Source organism: Phodopus roborovskii, unplaced genomic scaffold (assembly GCF_943737965.1).
Source record: "Phodopus roborovskii unplaced genomic scaffold, PHOROB, whole genome shotgun sequence".
Lineage (NCBI taxonomy): Eukaryota > Metazoa > Chordata > Mammalia > Rodentia > Cricetidae > Phodopus > Phodopus roborovskii.
The window spans coordinates 24,277,475-24,300,301 of NW_026126541.1; the positions used below are offsets into that span (position 1 = coordinate 24,277,475).

Here is a 22,827-nt window from a genome sequence, read left to right on the forward strand (position 1 = left end):
AAACTGTTTCCATTTAAATTAATTTTTGACTTCTCCAGTGTGCTCCTGCTAATCTAGTTAGGCTTCTGTTTTCCTATGTATAAACATATTGTGCTTGTCTTTTCTCTGACTCATGTTTTACTCTGACTCATACCCCAATTATGACCACCAAATTTGTCTCTACATTTTGCCAAATATTCTCTGAGGGTCAAATTACCCCTGATTGGGAACTACTGGTGTTTATTGTATTAGTTTCTTGTTCCAGCACAATGTGGCTCTTCAGAGTCTCCAAACTCTAGCCTAATACAGTCCTTTGGAGTGAGTGTACACTCCTGGCCTGATGAATAAGGATACAGAGGTGCCTTTAATGAGGCAAAACATACCTGGCAGAGGTTCCTTTTCCTAGGGGCAGGGATCATTTTACATTTCCCTTGAAGTTCAGCTTGTTTTCCATTAAGACATACAATATCTCCAATTGATGTAGAAAAATCCTAAAAATATTTTATTATAATTTTTATTTTTCTTTCTTTGAAACAGGCTTTCACTGTAGCCCTGGCTAGCCTTGGAATTGTTATGTAGATCAGGCTGTCTTTGAGTTCACAGAGTTCCCTGCCTTCTGAATGTTGGAATTAAAGTGTGCACTACTATGCAAGGTCCTAAGTCATTTTTTAAAAGCATTCTTAAACAGATTGTGTTTTATTTACATGGGACCTTAATGACTTGTGAAGATGGCAAAGCAGGGATTTAGGGCAAAAGCTTTGGAGTTCATGGCCACTGTACCACTTGCCTGCTGGTGGCTTAGACAATTTGGAATCTCTTTGTTCCAGTTTCCTCATCGATAAAATGACAGTTGTGATAAAAAGCAATGCAGGAACCGAGACACGTCTCCCTTATCAACTGTAGCAGAGCATGATTTTACAGACATTAGTTATGTAGTGCTCACATTTGTGAATTTAAATGTCTGGCAATTTTTGGAGGTAGGTATTTTGTTATCGCTTGAGGAGCAGGAGTTTTGATCCATAGCAGTGCCCTGTAATGAGGTAACAAACCATTCTACAATAAAACGTAAGAACACTCTACCAGGAAGTAGATAAAATCTTTCAATAGTTTAGGTCTTACACATTTCCAGAGATGAAAAAAATATAATTGTTTACAAAAGCTTTTGGAGTTTTAAGTTGCCCATGTGTCTTCATTTAGCAGGCGAGAAAAATAGGTTCTGAGAGGGCTAGACACTTAACCAAGTGCAAAGTTGAGGTTTAATTGCAGGGATTTGGGTGTCTCAGAATTGTGTTCTCATCTACAGTGTCAAAGAGGGTTCTTGTGAGGTCTAAATGAGCCAACCTGTATAAAAACATACACGTGTAAAGCCAGGGAAGGGCAAGTGGTGAGTCCATTTAAGCACTTACGCCTAACATGCCTCTCTGCTTCTGAGAATTGCTTTGATTTATTGTGTCCTGGTCAGCAGCTCAGTGATTTACTCCCTTCATTAGGCCAGGGCTTCCTGTCCTCTTTAGGGCGGGCTGACCTTGAAATTCATTACTACCCTAAGCCACACTGTAGTAAGCATGTGAATATAAATGCCCTAAGACTTTAGGCTACAGCCAGCAGGGACTTTACAAACTTCATGAGCTGAAATAATTTGTCACTGGCTGCATGTTTATATCTCTCAAACCCCATATGCTAAAGCCCTAACCCTCAGAATGACTTCATTTGCTGATGGTGCCTGCAAGGAAGTCATTATCGTTAAATGAGGTCTTAAGGGTGGCTCCTTATCTAATGGAATTAAGTTTCCTTATGTCTCAGTTTGTTTTCTATTGCCAAAAGCACAGTTTCTAAGACAAAGCAAGTGCCTTAGTTTTATTCATATCGATGTGACAAATACTCTGACAAAAGGCAACATAGGGGCTGAAAGGGTTTATTTGGTTTACAATTCCAAGTTCATCATTTTGTCAAAGTCAAGGAAGAAACTCAAGCAGCTAGTCACATTATAGCCACAGCTGAGAGCAAAGAGTAAACACACCCTCGCTTGCCCTTGCTAGCTTTCTCCGCTTTTATACTGTTCAGGATTCCCTGATTAGGGGATGGTGCTATCCATGATGAGCTGGGTCTTCCCACATCAACACTCAAGACAACCCTCCATGGACAAGCTTTCAGGCCAACTTAATCTAGATAATTCCTGAGTAAGACTGTCTTCCCAGGTGATTCTTGGTTGTGTCAAGTTGACAAAACTGACCAGCGCAATAAGTTATAAAGAAATGAGGTTTATTTTGGCTTACAGCCAAGATGGAGGAGCTACATTTTAATGATGGTTTCCTGTGTGTTGAGTCCTGAGGCAGTATAAAGCACTGTGTAGTGAGAGACAGAAAGTGCAAGAAAGACCCAACTAAACTGGCTTTATAGAAAACACACTCCAGAAGTAACCCATGTTGATATTAAGCCATTAATGGTATTACTGGATGAATCCATTCCTGAAGGTAAGGCCCTAATTGCTTCTCATAGATCCCAACTGGCCCCATTTTTTTTAATAGCTCATAATGGGGATTAAAGTTAGGTATGAGTGCCAAAGGAAAAACTGTGTTCAAACCACAGCACTCTGTAAGAAGAGACACTGGGGGATTCAAGTTTCTCCTCTTTCCCATGCATATGCTCCAAGGAATGCCAGGTGAAGAAGAAGGTACGGTCTCTCAACCAGAAAAAGAACTCTCACCAGGAGCTGGAACTTTAGTCATGGAAAATCTGCTCTTCAGAATTGTAAGAAAATATGTTTCAATTGTTTCAGCTCTCCAGTAGGTGGTATTTTGCTAGGCAGTATGGGTGGACTAATTTAGACCAGTGTGTCACCCCCGCAGCCCAGCTTAGCAGTCAGGGTTATGAAGCACCCAGATATGTTTCCTTCTAGAAAGAATAGGTTTAAGCTGTTAAATTTTCTGGGTCTTTTTTTTTTCTTTTTCTTTTTTCTTTTTGACTCATTCTTCTCTACTGTTAGATTCTTAACTAGCGATTCTCATTTTTGGTTATAAGTTTGACTGTGCTGTTCCCTTTTATGACAAGTCCATCATCTATCTATAAGTGGGGGCTGGAACACATAAAACCAAATTTGTGAGCATTCAATTAGGAGGAAAAGTCTTTGGACACAAGTCATAGGAGTGCACCTAAGAAGAAATAGTATTAGATTGGCAGCATAGATCGTGGCCATTTGCTAGCCTTGGTTTAGCTGTTTTAATTGATATCAATCTTGAGGAATGAGACTCGGTAAGTTAAATTTGCTTAATTTGTGGGTGTTTTCTAGATGCAGAGTGAGGGTTAAAGACATGAGGGATTAGAACCTAAACTGTGCTTTTTCAGTGTTGCAGATGGTTATTTGCCAGAAATCAAAACGTTCATTCACTCTCCTCAGATTATCTTATTTAAAGACTTGAAGCCTGCTGTAGCACTTGGAAGAGACAGTATTGCTTCCCATTCAAGGCCAAAAACAAATCGGAGAGCTATTCAGTGTGATTTGAGCCTTTACCTATTTGCATCTTTCAACCATTAACTTGTTCTTATCATTTAGCCTGCAGTGAGACTATTTTCCCATTATCGGCATTTTCTGAAGAAGTTTATCAAAGAAACTAAAGTGATTTCCTCATTGGAACCTAAAATGCTAAGAGAACATAGCATTCTCATTGTGTGACGGGCAGCTGTCCCTGAGTGGACTTGCCTTCTGTGCTATTTACTCACCAAATATTGCATCACTTTGTAAGAGGAAAGCAGTTCGGAAGATTTTAGTCAAAGACCAAACTGGGATAAACCTTTTATTTTATTCATGCAAGCCCTCACATATCTATCTATGCACATATCCCTTGCCATAGCTAATCACAAGCCAAGTTTTAAATTTTTGAGTTTGTATTTCATACGGTGTGTGTCAGAAGGAGGAAGGCTCATATGTGTCATGACATGCATGTGGGGAAGAAGACAACTCATAGAACTTGGTTCTTTGTGTTATCAGAGATTAAAGTCAAGTGATCAGATCTGGATGGCAAGCACCTTTCCCTACTGAGCCATCTACCACTTGCCTTTTTAGTCTTGTGACTTTTGTTTTAGACAGACTTTATTTTCTAGTGTGGATGAACTCATAGCAATCCTCCTGCCTTAGCCCTGAGTGCTAAGATTACATCTGTGAGCCACAATACAAGCTTACTTTATTATTTTAATTTTTGTAAGGCATGCATTTTTATTGAACCTCTTCAAGTCAATGCACAGGCAAGCCCTGGATGCCTTGACACCTCAACCCTCTCTCGGGGTCTTCAGACATCTCAAGCTAGGATGGGGAAACACACACTCTCTCTCTCTCTCTCTCTCTCTCACACACACACACACACACACACACACAGAGAGAGAGAGAGAGAGAGAGAGAGAGAGAGAGAGAGAGAGAGAGAGAGACTATTAAAAATTAAGGAAAAAACTTGAAACTTTTGGGACATGATTGATCTCAAGACAATATGTCACCTCCTCTTCATGGACTCAGAGTGTAGCCTAGGCAGCCATCCAGGTGGTAGCTTTTGGGACAGCCAGGGACTTCCTGCAGCCATCTGTCTCATGAACTCTTAGAATGACTATTTTTTCTTTAAAACAGTACAATTCAAGCCCTCAGACACATTGTAGAGCTTTGAGAATGCTTGTTCCAACCAAATGCTTTCCTTCCGTGCTACAGTTTTTCAGTCCTTTTTCCTTCCTTCCTTCCTCCATCCCTTCCTTCCTCCTCCCTCCCTTCCTACTTTCCTTCCTTCCTCCCTCCTTCCCTCCCTTCCTTCCCTTTTCTTTCTTGTACTCATGTGTTTATAATATACACACATACATACATACATATATACACACACACAAATATATATATATATTTGTGACATGGCTTTAAAGGCCTCACTGAATGGTTTTATACCTGAGGTGAAGGACCCTTAGAATTCTTCAGGGAGGAGAATTTTGTTTAGAGGAATGTGGAGTTCTTTTAGTTTTAAAATTATAAATCTGGGAAAGGGACTGGAAAGCAGGAGAAGAGGATGATGGGGGAGGGAGAGATGAGAGAGGGTGTGGGAAGAGAATAATCAGAAGGTATTATACACACTTATAAAACTTCAGATGAGCTAAACTAATGTTTAAAAGTTGAAATATTCCCAGAAATGACTAGCTGGTGCTTCTCTGGACAGGTGCATTCAAAGAACCTTACTGATTGATAAGAAACATGCAGCTTGGCGAAAGAGGAGAAACACAGATTGAGGTTTGAAGGTGACAGCTGGCTGAAGCCCAGGGAGTGCCTATGTCTTAGAGAGAATGGGGAGAACAGTCTCATAAGTAACTTCTGTATTCAGAACACCGAAAGACCCGACCCAGTAACTGCAGAGACGTATAGCTTAAGTGTGAGGCTGAGCCCCAGCTCCAGACTTCACCACAGCCCTAGTGCATGCAAGGCTAGCCAGCCTTGGGGTGATGTTATTGTGCAGCCATTTCCACCGATTCTTCAGTTCACCCACCATCCAGTTTTTACCCTGCAATCTGCCCTGGAAGCTGGAAGCATGGACAGCATCAGCTGGGGTCTCACTGGGTTAAAAAAAAAAAAAAAAAACCCACCCTGGCATTGTGCAGGCAGGAGGACCCGGAGGATGGCGCACACATATGTTTCCTTCGTTGTTTGATGGTCACCTGTTGTAGAGTGGCTGCTTCCCTTTCCCCAGGACCTTCTTTAACACACCAAGGGTCCAGTAGCTGCTCTCGCCCTGTGCCTTCTCGGGCACCACATGATAACAGCTGTGGGTTGTTACTGTCACCTTTATTGGGTTTTCAACTGCCCATACCTTTGTGAATTGTGCCATTGTTGAATTTTCTCCCACTTCCTGTTGAACCTTATATGTTGTTAACCAGTAAGAAGCCACATTCTCTAAGGCTATCCTGCCTTAGAGAGGCGTCTGCTTTGGAAGCCACAGGCCTGGGAGACAAATAAGTCCAGGGACTGAAAATCCACACATGTGTGCAGTGTTGTCAGTCAGTGCAGTGTACTACACATCACCATGATTTTCATATCCATAGAAATGCCTTAGTGGGCCCCATAAAATACAACTTATTTGAAAATATGAGGGTCACCTTACCTGATGTCTTTATACATCTCGTCAGATAATTTATGTTAATAATAATAATAATGACTACTTCCAGTTTGCCTAATGACATACTTTTGAATATATGGATCATACTCACCTACAGAAACAGTTGGGACCTAGTTCTGAGATATTTGTTGTGACAAGCCTGCCTATTTCGGGTCTGAAACTAGAAGGTAGAATCAAGGGATTCATTTCTAACCCTTCTTACAAGGAGCTGAAGAAAGACAAGCAAGCCAGTTCTGAAAAAGAAAGTTTTGTAAAAATTATTTCTAACTTCTTCATTTCTACAAAGAAGCTTAGGTTCTGAGTCTTAGGAAGAATGAAAAAAGTGAGTGCACTCCATTCTCAGGCTCAGCTACATCTTCACCTCTGTGTGACCTGCTGTGGCTCAAGCAGTGAACAGAGTCTACAGAACACAAAAATAAACATCTTGAGGGCCTGTGGAATTTGATGGCCTGTGTAATGTGGGGCAGACAGCGGGCAGTGTGCCAGGCTCTGCAGGTGAGCCCTCCCGAGGCTCATCCTCCTATTTAACCACTCTGCAAAAGGAAGGAGATGTGAGACCTGCCAGTGAAGCTAGGCTTGTTTGCCCCGACTCAATTGGCGGAGCCTGGACTCCTGTGTTCCCAGTGAGATGTAGTCACTTGGGGCTTCATGACTTAGGTTCTGGGAAGGCTGGCTACGGTGGCTATGAAGAAGAGAGAAAGAATGGGTGAATTCTTAACCCATTTCTCAAGCTCCTTGTACCACATGCCTATGTGATTTGAGAAGATGTTCATACGTGAGAGCTGGAGTTCAATGCTTATTGGCTACTATGTGCATCCAGCTACCGAGTTGGGCCCGCTTCTAGACAATGGTTCTCACAATATTCCATAATTCAAAGGGTTAACTTCTAGCTAACTGAAATATTTGACTCACTGTCCCTCCTGTCTCGATAATATGATGGTGCATAGCAATTACAGACTCAGGAAATGTGGTATAGACAGGTTGTACTGTTGTTCTTCAATAATAGGCTTCCTAGTGCCAAAAAGAAGGAGCTTGTGCAATATATCTCAAACCCCAGGCTCTCCTCTGAAACCGAGATGCCTTTAATATAATGAGATCTGAGTTAATAATGCCATATTCTGTATCTGTGTAAACTGGGGTTAGAGAGTGTGCAGGATAACATTGAGTTACATGAAAAATTATTCACTGGACTGCATAAATACCAAGCACCAGCTTCATGCCAGATATTTTGCCTATAGTTAGGATGGAATGCCTGTCTCTATCTTGGCCATCTTTATCTCAATATCCTCTTCAGTCTATACCATTGACGACATCCCAAAGAAGGTTCTGCTCAGGGCTCCCACTTACTCCAGTTCTTCAAATAAGAGAAAAAAGAACTCTGTTACTGTTAAAAATGGAGATCTGGAACCAGTTCTTGCTATTGAACTATATTATAATCAGTTTAGCAGTAAACACTGGCATTGCCTAGAGTCACAGACTGTGTGCATCAGGAGCTGAAGGGGTGGGGGAAAATATTTTGCTTTTTGTACTGGTGGAAACACTAGTTTTACCTGTTCTTTCCTTTCTGTGTGTTTAATACCATGAGGATTAGGAGGGTGTTTGTTCTGGGCTTTATATAAAGTATTTCTAGCTTCAAAATACCAGACACAATGGAGAAACTGTGGCAGCTTCTTCTGCAAAGGCCAGTGTTGCAATTTAGTGCCTAAAGGTCCCTGACAGACATCCAAATCCTTCTGGTGGAAGTCAGTAGTTGTTTGCTTGTTACTAGGATCTGTCTGAGGACTAACGAGAGAGAAGCAGACAGGAAGAAAGGAAGAGCAAAACAATAGTTTTTCTTTACTCAAGAATAACATTTTTCCCCCATGATGCATGAGGAAAGTCATTAACCAACAAAAATAAGCAACTCCAGGTTCAACTGAAGGTACATACCTAACATGAAGGACTCTAAGTTGACAATAACAGCCTGGACCTGGCCAGAGCCTATTCAGATTGAACAGAAAGTTTTGTTTTCAACTTTCTCCCATATCAGTCCTTGGATTTGAATTTGCCCCTGGATGAGAGTGTGTAAAGCCACCAGCTGAACATTGCTTCATAGATGCAAAGGCTCAGAGGCTCTTCTGAAATTCTCTCCTAACATAGTTGGAAATTTGCCCTTTAATAGTCTCTAATTTACACAGCCCCTTGGCATTTCCTAGCCAAAGGCCAGAATGTTGAAAGAACCTTGGATCTTGGTTGGGGTACACCCAGACATTTACTTGTTTAAAATGAGTGCAAAATGTGACTGAGAGGCAATGTGTTCCTTAGTGGATATTCATGAGAGACCTCCAGTTAGCTGGACTTAGCAAATGGAGCCTAGCACTGCTCCAGATGCCAGGACACAAAGCCAAAAGGATACATCCAAGATCAAGTATAGATACTTCCTCCTGCTTCTACCCAAACAGGCCTATCTAGAAAGACCAGATTCAAATGGAACACCCTAAGCACTATGACTGTTACAGGCCCAGAGAATGCCTTCAAGGTGCAGAAATAGCAGCAATAGAATCTACTTTGAAATCTTATAATTTCTTTGTTTCTGTCATAAATCTAAATTTTTCACAAGTCTGATTTTTAAGTGAAGGTAAGAATGGGAAATTCGTTGTTTGTGTCCTTTCTTTAAAAAAAAAATAAATGCCTATCACCATATTTTAAAGATAAAGATCATTTCCCATTTTCTTCTAGCAGTTTTATAGTTTTTACTTTTGTGGTCATATCTGCTATCCATTCAGAGTTTCTGCAGATGGTGTGATTTAAGGCCCTGGGTTTATTTCCCCCACTGAGTTAGTCTATTCTGCTCTGACGATCTAACTGGCAGCATCACGTGGTATTGTTTACTCTGGTTTAGAATAGGCTTTAATATAAGTTGGCATGTCATCAACCTGCACTCACCCTTTTAATAAAAGTATTTATTTTTATTTTGTGTATATTAGTGTTTGGCCTGCATGCATGTCTTGGCACCACATGTGTACCTGATGCCAGTAGAGGCTAGAAGAAGGTGCCAGATCCCTTGGTACTAGAGTTACTGACCACTCTATGTGGGAGCTAGCACCACTCATGTAGGTGCTACGACCTGAACCCAGGTCCTCTGCAAGAGCAGCAAGCACAGTTAACTGCAGAGCCAAATCTCCAGCCCCATTTCTTTCTCTTAAAAATTCTTCTGGCTTTTATAGATCTTTCACATTTTCTTACAGATTTTAGAATCTGCTTGCCATTCTTTATTGAAAAGAGACTATTTGTATTTTGATTGGGATTTCATTGGGATTATTAGTCAGTTTGTGAAGGGATGATACTCTCTAGGTAAACATGACCTCTCTATTTCTCTGTCTTCAGGACTCCTTAAATTTCTCTCAGTGCTATTTGTAGTTTCTAGCCTTTCAGTAATGTGATATGTATATTATAGTAAATTAATTCTTAAACATTTCTAATTCTTCAGGACATATAAAATAGTATTTTAACTCTAACTTTGAAATAAATATTTAAAAATCATTATTATATGTGTATGAGCATTTTGTCTTCATGTATATCTGCATTCCATGTGTGTTCGTGGGGCTTCCATGACCAGATAAGTTTAGATTCCCTAGAACTGGTGTTATAAATGGTTGTGAGCTGTCATGTGAGTTCTGGAAATAAAAATCCAGGTCCCCTGGAAGAGCACTCAGTATTCTTAAACCCTGAGCCATCTCTCCATTGACATAAAAATAGAATTAAGTGTAAAAGTAATAACAATAAATTCCAATTAATTGAAATTAATAACCTTTGTTTTTCAAAATGTAGCACTAAGAAATGAACAAGTCATAAAGAGTGAGAAAATGTTTGCAGTACATGAATTCATATCTAAAATAAATAATTCTTCTATCTCAGTAAAGCTTAGTGGTTTAATAGGTGCTTCATACAAGAAGATTTATGAATAGTTATTTTGTGAAAAGTAATTAACAGCATTAGTCATTAGGGAAGTACAAATCAGAACTAAAATGAGAGCATTAGCTATGCACTTGGGATAGTTGAAATAAATGTATCTCAATACCAATTATTGCTAAGACTGAGAGGTAATTGGAAGGCAGTATGCTGTTGGCAGTATACACAACCATCTTAAGTAGTCTGCATGTTTTTTCTTATAGGTATATATTTATGTAAGACTCAACAGTTTCATTCCTAGAAATTTACTGCAGAAAATAGAACACATATCCACAAAACACTTGTACACTATTGTTCACAGTTTTATTTATAATGATCTAAAACTGGACTCAATACTAATGTCCAACATAGGCAAATGAATAAACAAACTGTGATGGGTCCATAGTATTGACTACTAAGGAGCGATGAGATAGAATCAGCTATGAACAAAACAAACAGAATGAAGCTCAAAACATCATCAGATGGTTCTAGAGGTGTGTCTCAGTGTTAGAACACATGCTTAATATGAATGTGGTTCAAGGTTAAGCCTTTGAACTAAAGAAATACCAGATTACATGAAATCCTTTCCCCTCCCACCCAAGATTTATTATGTATACAGTGTTCTGCCTGCATGTATTCCTGCACACCAGAAAAGGGTACCAGATCTCATTGTGGATTGTTGTGAGCCACCATGTGGTTGCTGAGAATTGAACTCTGGACCTCTGGAAGAGCAGCCAGTGCTCTTAACCTCTGTACCATCTTTCCAGCCCCACTGTATGAAATTTTTAGCAGACAAATTCATTTATACTGACAGAAGCAAATCAGTGATAACCTCATGCTTGGTTTAGTGCATGGGAGTATGATGGGACCATTAGTTGATGGTAAAATGTTCTGTCTTGATTATGGTCATGTGCTTAGGCAAATGCATACATTTGCAAAACACATTGAAATGTAGTCTTTAAAATGATTGTGTTTTGGTATCTGGAGAGATGGCTCAAGCAGTTAAGAGCACTGTCTGTTCTACCAGAGGACCAGATTTCATTTCCTAGCACCCACGTGACAGCTCACTCCAGTCTGTAACTCCATTTCCAGGGAATCTGATGTCCTTTTCTGACATTCATAAGCACTGTACTCATCCATACAGCACACACACACATGTACACATGAATAAATAATAAAATAAATTGATGGGAGATGTTATTCTATAAATGTGTTTCTTTTATTGGTTAATATATAAAGCACTGTTGGCCAATAGGAAAGCAAGATAAGTGGGACTAGGAGAGGTAGAGATTCTGGGAAAGGTAGGCAGAGAGTTGAGATATGATCTCAGGAGGAGAGGACATGTGAGTCTGGCGTTCTCAGAAAGATAAGACCATGTAGAAATACATGCATTAGTAATTATGGGTTAATAAATAAAGCAGAGCTAGCCAATAAGAAACTCTAGACATTGGCCAACAGTATCATAACTAATACAGTGTCTCTGTGAGTTTCTTTGGGGCTATGAAGGGTGGTGGGACCTGCCAGGTGGGAAAGTGCTCATAACAATAAATCTTTAGAAAGTGTGTTTTAGTATATGTAAATCATATCTCAGTTTTAAAAGCTTTAACTATCTTTAAGAGTTTGATCTATTCCTTTTTGTGCATTATTCAGCTACATCTAAGGTTTGGCTCCTTGTAAGGAGCCTCTCTCCTCTCTTGGGCTTTTCCCTTAGCAGTGTCTGGTTTAGGAGGGAACACATTATGTCACAGTGATGGTGGAGGTCATATTTGTTAGGTTCCTGGTTTCCAAAGTTCTTACAAGCTGTACAGAGTTGGTCACCAAGCACCCTTTGGGTTTCCTACATCTCATTGTAAAATGTTCCTCTTACTAGTGTCTAGGTATTGACATCCATTCCTGGGGGAATCTGATTTGTACACAGCCAGAACATGAATAATGCCCTGTCTTCTTATGAGAGTCCTTCAGGATCAGGCATGACTCCCATTTGGCTTAGTGTGTTTGCCACAGAGTCACTTTTCTCTTTGACATGGTCTTGACTTGTGTCCCCTGTTTGCTGCTGCATATCTGTTGAAAATACAAGTGACCATCTATGTCATGAAGTGGATTGGAGGGACAACATGTAGACACTGTCCTTGTTTCTTTCTTTTTAAACCCACTGCAGAGTACCCAGTAAAGCCATGTGTTCCCACAGTTAGACATGACCTTCTTGTTACAGCTTCCCCTCTGAGTTAATATGTAATTCTCTCTTCACCTCTTCACATCCCAGTGGCACTCAGAGAGATGTGGGCAATTTGCCACTTTTTTCTTAAAAAAAATCTCACCCTGTGGCTACTTTGCCTTTCTCTGTGGTGGCAATTTCCCCACAACATGGTCCATGGCTCTTTCCTATAGATATAACTATTCTAGAAAGGACTAATCTCCCTTCTAGATTAGTGCTCCTGGCTTAGTGCTAATGATAGAAAAGGACCACTGAGAGAAACTGGTTTGAAAAGGGGGTGGTTTATTATGAGTTATTTCAGAAATATCATCTGAATAACCAGAATACTTTATAAATGCTCAAAAAAGTCAGGATGACAAATTCCATATTTTAAAATGCAAAGAATGAAAGAAATTGGAGTTTACAGGCAATGTTCACCCTACTAGGAGACCAATATAATAAGGATGCACTTAGTTTAGGGTCCTGGTTTGGATATGATGTATCCTCCAAAGAGGTTTATATGTTTAGGGCTCGATCCCAGCCAGTAGTGCTTATGGGGTGATTGGCTCATGAGCATGCTAACTTTATCAATAGTTTAATTCATTGTGTGTTCATAGCTGAATGGGCTATTAGTAGGTAGAAAATAGTAGGAGGAAGCATGTCACTGGGCATCATGTTCTGTCTCTTTCTTTGTATGTCTGTCTCTGTTCTCTGTGTCTCTGCATCTCTCTCTCTCCCTCTCCCTCTCTCTGTCCTCCCTCTCTTCCTTCCTGAGCAACATGAGATGAGCCAGTTTGGTCTACTGCCCCTCCCTGCCATACTGTTCTGCCTCACAGGAGGCTCTGCCTTTTAAGCAATGAAACTAGCCAACCATGAACTAAAACCACGAACCATCATCAACTTTTCCTCACTGAACTTGTTTTTCTCATTTGCCATTTGTCACAGAGTCAAAAAGCTGACTTGCCTCAACTGGCTACCTGAATTAGAGACAAGGTCTTAGTAGTTCAGTGTCCTGTTCCTCTAAGTTAGGGAACGGTATCAGACAGGCAGTGATTCAGACAGGGGCACACCACCGAATAGGGCCTCGTGGACACAGTCATTGTGATCCCCCTCTCCACAGTTTTCCATCATAGGGCTTTACCTCTGTTATGGCTGCACAGCTTATAGAGGAAACATTCTGCTAATGGGAAAGACACTGGGAACAGGAGACATGGGGGAAGGAAAGCAGTGGAAAGCGACTGTTCAGAGCTTCCAAAACAAGGTTCCAGTTTCCTTTCAACTAGCTGCTGGTGCATGAATTTGTCAGTTTTCTACAGATAAAGGAGGCCACTTTAGAAAGCTCCGCAGAGGGTAACAGGAAAGAGATACACCCCTCCCAAAGTGTGGAGATTAATAGCAAAGTTACTGAGTGTTAGCAACCTTTTTGCAAGTGATTAAATTCTTTAAAGCAACAAGAGGAGGAAGTGAATTGGGACCAATTTGTACTCAAAAGGATAGTTTCAGAAGAACATTTTAATACAGTTTGTGACTGAGACAATCTTTCTGATATAATACACACACACACATAAACATACAACTATTTTTTTGTGGTTGATGTAAAAATGCAATAGAGGATTATTAGTAAAATGAAGAGTTGCATGATGGCAGTGCTTTGTTTGTTTACAGTTTTAGACATACTGGTGAGTCAGTAAAAGATTTCCTTGCTGTTTTTTGGCAAATATCAGATGGGTTAATCATTTATAAGAACGCTCAAGTTAATATGATAGGAATGGTTGGCTACTTCAAAGTCTCCAGGAAGCTAGATTCACTGTGTTGAACCTGTGTGTTTCTTCTGGAAGACAGATCTATTAACTGGCCTGCTTTGAGAGAAATTTGAATGCATTGTTTTGTGATCAAGAATAACTATAATTCTAACATTGTAGGGTCCCCTCTCTTCCTTTGCATGTTTTAGCACTGTGTGGACATCTGTTTGACAGAAATGATTTGAAATCTCCACAGTTGGTGTCTAACTGTATCATCTAAAGTCACCTGAGATACCCATTGCCATATGTGTCCAGATGCAGCAGCATCAGGGGAGTCTCCTCCGAAGGAAAGCACCACCATTGTGAAAGGGGGAGAGTAGCAACCTTTCCAAGGATTGTGCTTTCTTGGAGGACTGTGTTGGGGTTGAATGCTCCCAGAAGTGCTGCTTTGCCTTCCCTCGTCCTGGCGAGGATAGTCCTTGTGCTATAGCTGTCCTTGCACTATGGTCATTCCTGTGTTATGGTTGACCCTGTGCTATGATCATCTTTGTGCTGCAGTCATCTTTGTGCTAGCTATGGTGAACCAGGATAACTTTGACTCACAGGAGACCTCTGTTTATCACAGTGTCACTACGGCATGAGGATTATTGCTTAAATTTATTCAGATTTATACAATTGTGTTTATTTTTTTAAAAGATGTCATTTTCTTTCATTAAGGCCATGTGCCACTGTGCCGCAGCAAGAAGGCGAGGGAAGTGGGAAAGAGAGGCTTTGATGTGAGTGCTGAGAACCAAGCCCTTGGTGTTTGGGTTGTGATACTTTGCCTTTAATGACTGAAATATCTCTCCAGCCTTGGATTTATACAATTTTGTATTTTGTTAATGTTCCTTATGAACAGGTGTTTTAAAAAGTAAACTGTATTACAATGTATTAATTGTTCATAATGATAAGGTTCATAAAGACAAAATATATCATGTACCTACATCTTTTTTCTCCCTCTTCCTTCCTGCTAGCTGCTTTCTTCCCCTAGGCAAGCGGTTCTCATCCTGTGGGTCATGAACCCACTACAGTCTGAACTGTCGCATATAAGATCTCAGCTATTTACATTACAATTCATAACAGTAGTAAAATTGTATTTATGAAGAAGCACTGAAAGTAAGCTCAGGGTTGGGGAGTCACCACAACATGAGGGACTGTGCTGGGGGGTCATAATTAAGGAAAGCTGAGAGCCACTGCTCTGGATGGTCCCACTCCCACTTTCATGGAATGTATATAGATTTTTCTGCATCCCTTGAGAGAAAACAAGCAATCTTTGTACTTTCTACCACAGCTACTGTATCCATTCATCTCCTGATGGATACCTGGGCTAGTTCTATTTCTTGGCTATTGTGTACAGTGTTCAATAAATGTTCATGGGCTAGTATCTCCATGGTGTGTCGACTTACATTCCTTTGGCATGGTCCCACGAGTGGTACAGCTGGATGGTATAGTCATTTTGGCTTTATTTTATGAGGACTCTCCATACTGATTCTCATAGTGACTGACTAGACTAACTCACATTCCCAACAACAATGTATACAGCTTAATTTCCTTCTCTATCATCACCAAGATTAATTTTTGTTTTCTTGGTGGTGGCTGTTCTGACACGGGCAAGACAAGAATCTTGATGAAGTTTGAAATTGCATTTTTTGTGATGGCATTAAAAATGTTGAATCCTTCATCTTTTGAAAACTACTTGTTTACTCCATTATCCTATTTAATGATTCGATTGTTTAGATTGGAGTGTTTGGGGGGGTTATATAATGTTACTATTAATTCTCTATATTATGTGTAACTAGCAAATATTTTTGTACCATTTTCCATTTTGTGAACTGTTTACTTGATTATTTCCTGTGCTGTACGGAAGCTTTTTTTTTTTTTTTTTTTTACTTTATGCAACCCCATTTATCAACTCCTGGTTTTATACTCTGTGTTATTGGAGACCTTTGCAGAAAGTCTTTGCTATGTCTTTATCTTGAACTTGTTTCCCTGTTTCCCGGTAATAATGTCATTTTGGAGTCTTACAGTAAGGTCTTTGATTTAATTTGAATTAGATTGGTTGATATCCAGTTTCACAGTTCTCAATATGGCTACCCTGTTTTCCCAGCACCACTTGTTGAAGAGACTCTGCCCTTCCTTGTGCATTGCTACATCTGCATGAAAATCAGGTGGCTATAACTGCGTGGGTTTAATATTGGGTGCTTTTGAATACTGCATTGCTATACATGTCTGTTTTTGTGCCAGTGGCTATTCATGTGGCCCTGTGGTGTAGCATAAAGTCAGATGTTGGGATGCAGCATTGTTCTCTTTGCCTTGTAGAATAGGTGTTTAGTGGAGATGGAACTGATATAGTTGTATATTCAGAGCCCTTTCTGTGACATAAATCTTCTTTGCCCTGTGTCTGAATCCCTATAAAAGGCCAGGACTGTGAAATGCTTCCTAGCCTCATCCCTTGACTTGGCTGAAGATTGTCACTTTAGCAAGCATACTGTATTCTCTCTCCTTGATGCCCCCCCCGCCACTTTTCAGCACTGATGGTTTATGCTCTCATGATACAGGAATGTCTAGATAGAAAAAGTAAGGTTCTTGCTATACTTGAAAATTTTATGTGGTTCTTTTAACATTTGAACTGCTATACATCTGTAGTACTGTCATTTTGTAAACTCAGAAATAAATATAATACTTTGATGTGTAAGTATATATCAGATCTTGCTAGTATTCCTATATATCATAGAATTTAAATTGGAGGTGTGTCACGGAAATAATATTAAGGTGCTCTATTCACATTGCCTGTGTTAATGTTTTTTGAGGTTTATATTGCATCAGATGTGTGTTTTGGTTTAACATAACCTGCTGTTGCAATTTTCCTAGGGTTTTGCTCATAAAGAATTTTCTGAAGGAATGGTAACTTCTCAAGGATTGTGAAAAAGCATTTTTACATTTAAAGAATTTTTTTAAAAGGACAGCTAGTGGTCTTTACCATGTCTCAGTATTCATAGTTATAAATAATCATATTAATAGGAGAGTGGTAATTACTTATCAAGTGAAAAAGCATCTTTGGACATGGCAATGGAATAAAAGTATGTCCTTGTTTTCACTTTAGATGGCCAATAACCCCTGTGCCAGGTAGCATCCTGTACCAACTTTGAATATCAACAGGAAGTTACGGGGTAGCAAACTTTCAAGATTATATTGTACTACTGAAGTAACTTGTAAAGAGAAGAAAACCAGAATTGAACCATGGCGAAGGTAACAAGAGTTAGGTCAGCATCCCCTCCAGATGGGGGCTGGGGCTGGATGATAGTGGCTGGCTGCTTCCTTGTTACCATCTGCACCCGCGCAGTTACCAGGTAAGTAGATCTTTCTTCTTGATTTGTTAAGGATGAGCTCGTGTCATTTCGTGTGTGTGTGTGTGTGTCTGCTCATGTATCTTTTGCTTTGTAAGTTATGATACTACAGTGCTATAGAGTCCCTAATAATTGATATTAGAACACTTAGGAGTTTTTTAATGTGTTGGGCAAAATCTAATACAGATATGTTTTCATGAGTACCTCTACAGAATGTGGAAGTGTGTGATACTTATTTCTTTCTTCTGTCCATATTACACCTATTTTTTAGTGTGAAACACACAAGCTCCTATATAAAATAACATGAGAATTGTTCTGATTGTTTTCCATTTGAAGAGAATTTTTTTTCATGGTGTTTTCATAGAGAAATCAGTTTTCAAGGGATTTTCAAGAATTGCTAAATGCATACCCAAGAAGGTTAAGTTAGCATAAGCTGAGTTGGCTCTAGGGATATAAAAGATGATCCTTCTCTATTTTTCTTAAATATTATATATTAAAAGAAAAGAAATTTTAATTAGGACATGTGTTAATCATTACAATTTTATAATGGAGGCAAATATATTTATGATTCATAACTCATAAATAAGGAACACTATACCAAGAACCTGTAGAGTGTAACATATCTTTAACCTTGAAGTATAGGAATAAAGAAAAGTATGCCCATGACTTAAGTATAGTTACAAAGTTTATAATAGGTTGTGACACAGCATAATTGAAGTCAAACTTGGGTTTTTTGTTTGTTTGTTTTTTGTTGTTGTTGTTTGTTTGTTTTTTGTTTGTTGAAGTATAACTTGTATAGGGTTAGAGTCTATATCCTCTATGAAACTTCAAAAAATCCTTTTATACCCTTTTGTTTGTTAAGTATTGAGACTGGGAAGCATCAAACCTAGAATTCAAATTTTTGTATTTTGGCTGTGATGGTGGCTGCTGGATTTTAGGTTGAAAGCAAATGTAAAAAAATAGTGACTCTTTCATCCTCCTTCTCCCAGAGGCATGGTGCTTGATACACTTAATATTCAGCTAGCTCACTTCATATTTATGAACTAATACTTGTGATATGTGTGTGATGGCTCCTTCCCCACTTTTGTTCAAATGGAACTGTTTCACTTCTCTGACAGCATATTCTAGACAGTACAAGAAAGTATTTGCACTAATAACTTTATTTGACATCATAAATGAAGATATTGATACCTGTCTGACAACAGATGTAGTGTAGGTGTTGATATTTGCCACCATTAAGGTTTGTTGGCTGTATGTCTTAATAAATTATGTATTTTTTTCAAATAATTTTATATTGAGTCTGATTTTCTTCCTTCTGTATTCTGAGTTTGAGCTGTATAATTAAAAAGGATTTTGTGTGTGTGTGTGTGTGTGTAGCTTCTTTTTTTCCTGTTTTTATTTTTTTCTTATTTTACATATCAATCCCAGTTCCCCCTCCCTCCCATGCTCCCCAACCCCCCTTCCATCCCATCCACCCCACTCCACGTGAGTGTGGTGCCTTCCAGGAAAGGTCAACAAAATCCATCAAGTCATTTGGAGTAGGGACTAGGCCCTCCCTCCTGCCTCTAGGTTAAGGGAGTATCCCTCCATGGAGAATGTGCTCCCAAAGTCCTTTTGTGCACCAGGGATACATCCTGGTCATATGTCCTCATCTAGTAGCTGATAGAAACAGAAGCAGACACCCACAGCTAAACACTGAGCCAAACTGGAATCCAAATGCAGAGAGGGAGGAGTGATAAGAAAATGGGGACAAGACCAGGCTACAGAAACCCACAGACACAGGTAACCTGAACAAGGGGGAGCTAATGGATGCCCAGACTGATAGCTGTGTAGCTTCTTATAAATGCAAACTTCTATTAGTTGCATAAGAGGAAAGTTCTGGAAGTGGGCTTATTGCATTATAAGGAGGGCTTATTGCATTATGAGGAGGTATTCTGGGTAGCTGAGTCTTCATGAGGAATTTGTGTTCTCACAAGGCTGCCCACAGTACTCCTGGTTGCAATACTAAGATTCTTCTGTCAATCGTATTGTTTCACATGAGCCTTGTTAATAAGGCAAATAGGCATATTTATCCCTACTTACTGGTAGGACTTCGTGACTTGCCTATATTTATGGCTACCAGGACAGAAATAAGCTGGGATCTTAATTTACCTTGTTTTTTTTTTTTTTTTTTTTTTTTGACCATAGTGCACACACTCATCATCTACAGACACTTGAAGTACACACACACACACACACACACACACACACAGACATACACACATTCATAGAAATCATTATTGTACTATTGTTCTTTCTAGAATATTAATAAATTCTTACCCTATACTCACGGTGTACTACATTTCTTTGCCCCGTATATACTTTGAGCTTATCTTCAGTACCATTAAGGCCAGACACTGACTTTTTAGATGCCTTGGTTACAGGAAGTCTGAAGTTGGCAACCTCCTGTCAAAGGATAATGTTTATTATTATATGCCAATAATAATAAATCATGGTGCCAAAGGGATGTATCTCTCTAAATTTGTTTTCCAGAGGGCCCCTATCTTGTCTGTTCTGTTGTTAATCTGCCATAGAATATATTACACCAATTTCTGTACAAAAAATTTCACACAAGTGACTGTGTGTATATGTATGTTCACTGAACTTTCTGGAACTTCAAAAGAACTTGATTTGGAGTCTGTATATAGTTGATCACCTACATCAGGAGTTTGGAAGACCATCAGTAAATGGGTGGCTTGTCATGTTTGCCATGGTGTTGAATCCCTGACTACCACTAAAGGCTAAAGATTCATATATTTCTTTTAGGTTATACTTTTAAGTTTCATTTTTAATTAATTTAAAACCAGTTCCATTGATGATTATTTTGCATTCACTGAAGACATGACTCTGTACTAGAAGCTTCTACAACCATAGATATACTTGCTATCTTATGTTAGTCTCATGTATAATTAACTAAAATGATAATAAAATTATTCATATTGACCAAAGTTATATGAAGTTGATGACATTTGGTGGTAGAATTTATTTATCAAAAAAGACAAGCTACCCATTTACAGATCATCTTGCAAGCCCATGATGTAGGTAATCAAAAAATTATATTAACTTTGGTCAATATAGACTTAAAATAAGATTTGCATTGAGACAAATTCAGGCCTGGAAAGTTTAGGACAGGCTTTCTATAGAAGTTATACTCAGATTGAAGTCTTAAAGGGTGAAAAAAAAATAGCCCATATAAAGGATAAAGATGTCTCAACCTGCATCAGTGCCTGCCCTTCCTCACCACTCCTAAACTGCCAGGAATTTAGTAAGAACTCAGAGGAGAAGACTGTGACTGGCAGCCAAGGCAGAGTACCAGGGGTCAACAGGAGAGGCCAAGAGAGGAATACTTGAGCAGAATAAAGGCAATTGAGAAAGTGTGATGTAACCAGCCTAGCAATCTAAAGGTCACAAACCAAGAAGCAAGAAAGAGAACTAGAAATGAGAACAAGAAATGCAAGCCAGGGTAATATGCCTAATCAGTGTCTGCAGGACAACCATGCTTTGATTTTCTATTTAAAAAATACATCTCAAAACAAAATGTCTTGCATTCAGATGGCGGCATTCAAACACATTGGAAATATATAAAGTACGTTTTCTTCATTATTTCCTGACTCAATTTCACTGCCTAAAAACTAGTATCAGCAATATATTTTTAGTTAAGTCTCAAAATGCAAACAAAAAGTTCCCTCAACCTTGAACTAACACAAATGTATGTTCTTGTTATTGACATAAGCAGGGTTATTTGGATACAGGATCATAAGAGGTGTTCTGACCCCCTTAATAATTTCTCTTGAGATTGTTTTATATCAGCAAACATGGTTATAACTCACTGAAGAATAGTTGCTTAAAATTCTATCATATGCTTGTGTCCACAATTATTTGACACATTTTTATTAATGAGATTTTCTATAGTTTTCTGCATTCTGCCGTTACAAACAATGCTGTAATTATGATCCAAAAAAGTCCTACTTCAGCTCTGGACTTGTGCTTTGCAAATTTTAAAGTTCTATAGTCCATGAAAGCAGCCATTATTGTTTATTTATGTCATCAATTTATCAATACACATCAATTATTTATTTTTTATGAAAATACATTGTCCATGTAAGAATCACATTTCAAATTCAATTACATGAATTATATGCCTACATTGACACCATGAGTGGATATTTGGGAAGCAAAAATTTTGTTTAAATATCCAAACAAATCAATATCATAGGTCTGAGACTTGGTTTTGCCTAGATTTTCTGGGTCCAAATCAACTTAGTTGAAATGAATTTCTGGAGTTCTTCAGAGTTTTGCCGCTTTTTCAAAGACTTTTTAGGAACAGTTGGGTGTCAAAAAATGATTGCTAACTTTACCGAGCACTTACTTTGTGCTTGTTGGTATGCTTTCAAGTAGTTTTTATATACTTATTTCCACCTCATTACGGCATTAATCACGGTATATGACAGTGATTTTGACTAGTAGGCTATAATGCCCCAGTGAATCAGTTCTAGAGCTGACTTAACAGCTAACGAAATCAACCTAGATATCTCTTTACCAAGCCAAGCAGCAGTCAGTTTTGCAATAGCTAGGACACTGATGAGATGTCACAGCAACTGTGTTGACCAGTTGAGTCAAGTCATCTTTAGGAAAGAAGTTTTGGTTGTCGGTGATGATGCTTGCTGTGATTTGTTCCCACATTTTTGTGAACAAACCCTATCAAGGACTGAAGAGATGTCATGAGACTCATCATTCTGATTTCTGTGAATTATGCTTACAAAAATGCTTGATTTATAGATGATGCAATTGAGTCCCTGAGAGATCAGGAACTTTCCTCAATGACTTTTCCCCTTGCTGTGGCTCTGGAATGAGAGTTTTGCTTTCCTGACTGCTGTTATTGCACAGACCTTCCAGACAACAGCCACAAAATCCAGATGCATGTGTGCCCCTGTTGGAATTCAATTTCTGTAAGATCACCACTGGGTTTTAAATCTTACAACATGAACTTCCACCATCTGGAAAGCTCCACAGTCATTTCTCTCCTTTATAAAGAGGTGGAATATGACCACATTGTTTCTTTTTGTTTTATTATTTTATCATTTTTAACTTGGTCCTCTTCCTTCTGAATGACACAATCCATCTTCCTGAATGTCGTGATCATCGAAGTGCCAGGAAAGACGGATGCAGCCATTACACGTTTTACCTCCGGCTAAGGCACTCATGTGTTCAGATGTGAAGCTCATGTCTTTGACTTTCAGACCCAAAGTTTCACTGATGTGACTAGTTGATTAAGTTCAGGAAACAAGCAAGTGGAAAACACGGTTTAAAAAAAAGTCACAAGAGACATCACACTGATACTAAGTTCCCCAAAATGACCTAGTGATGGGAAGAGACTGTGGTTTCTAATTCTAAAATAGCTCAACTCCTCTGCTCCCACAGGG

The 22,827-nt window shown here is 39.1% G+C and overlaps 1 protein-coding gene across 2 annotated transcripts in view; it reads left to right on the top strand.

Moving 5' to 3' along the window:
• Positions 1-22,827, top strand: part of Slc16a12 (solute carrier family 16 member 12) — an 81,506-nt gene that overhangs the window by 38,229 nt on the left and 20,450 nt on the right. For both annotated transcript variants that reach the window (XM_051199763.1, XM_051199764.1), the window contains exon 2: positions 17,122-17,368. In XM_051199763.1, the coding sequence (XP_051055720.1) occupies positions 17,259-17,368 (110 nt within the window). In that variant the 5' untranslated portion in view covers positions 17,122-17,258. The remainder of the gene's footprint in view (positions 1-17,121; positions 17,369-22,827) is intronic.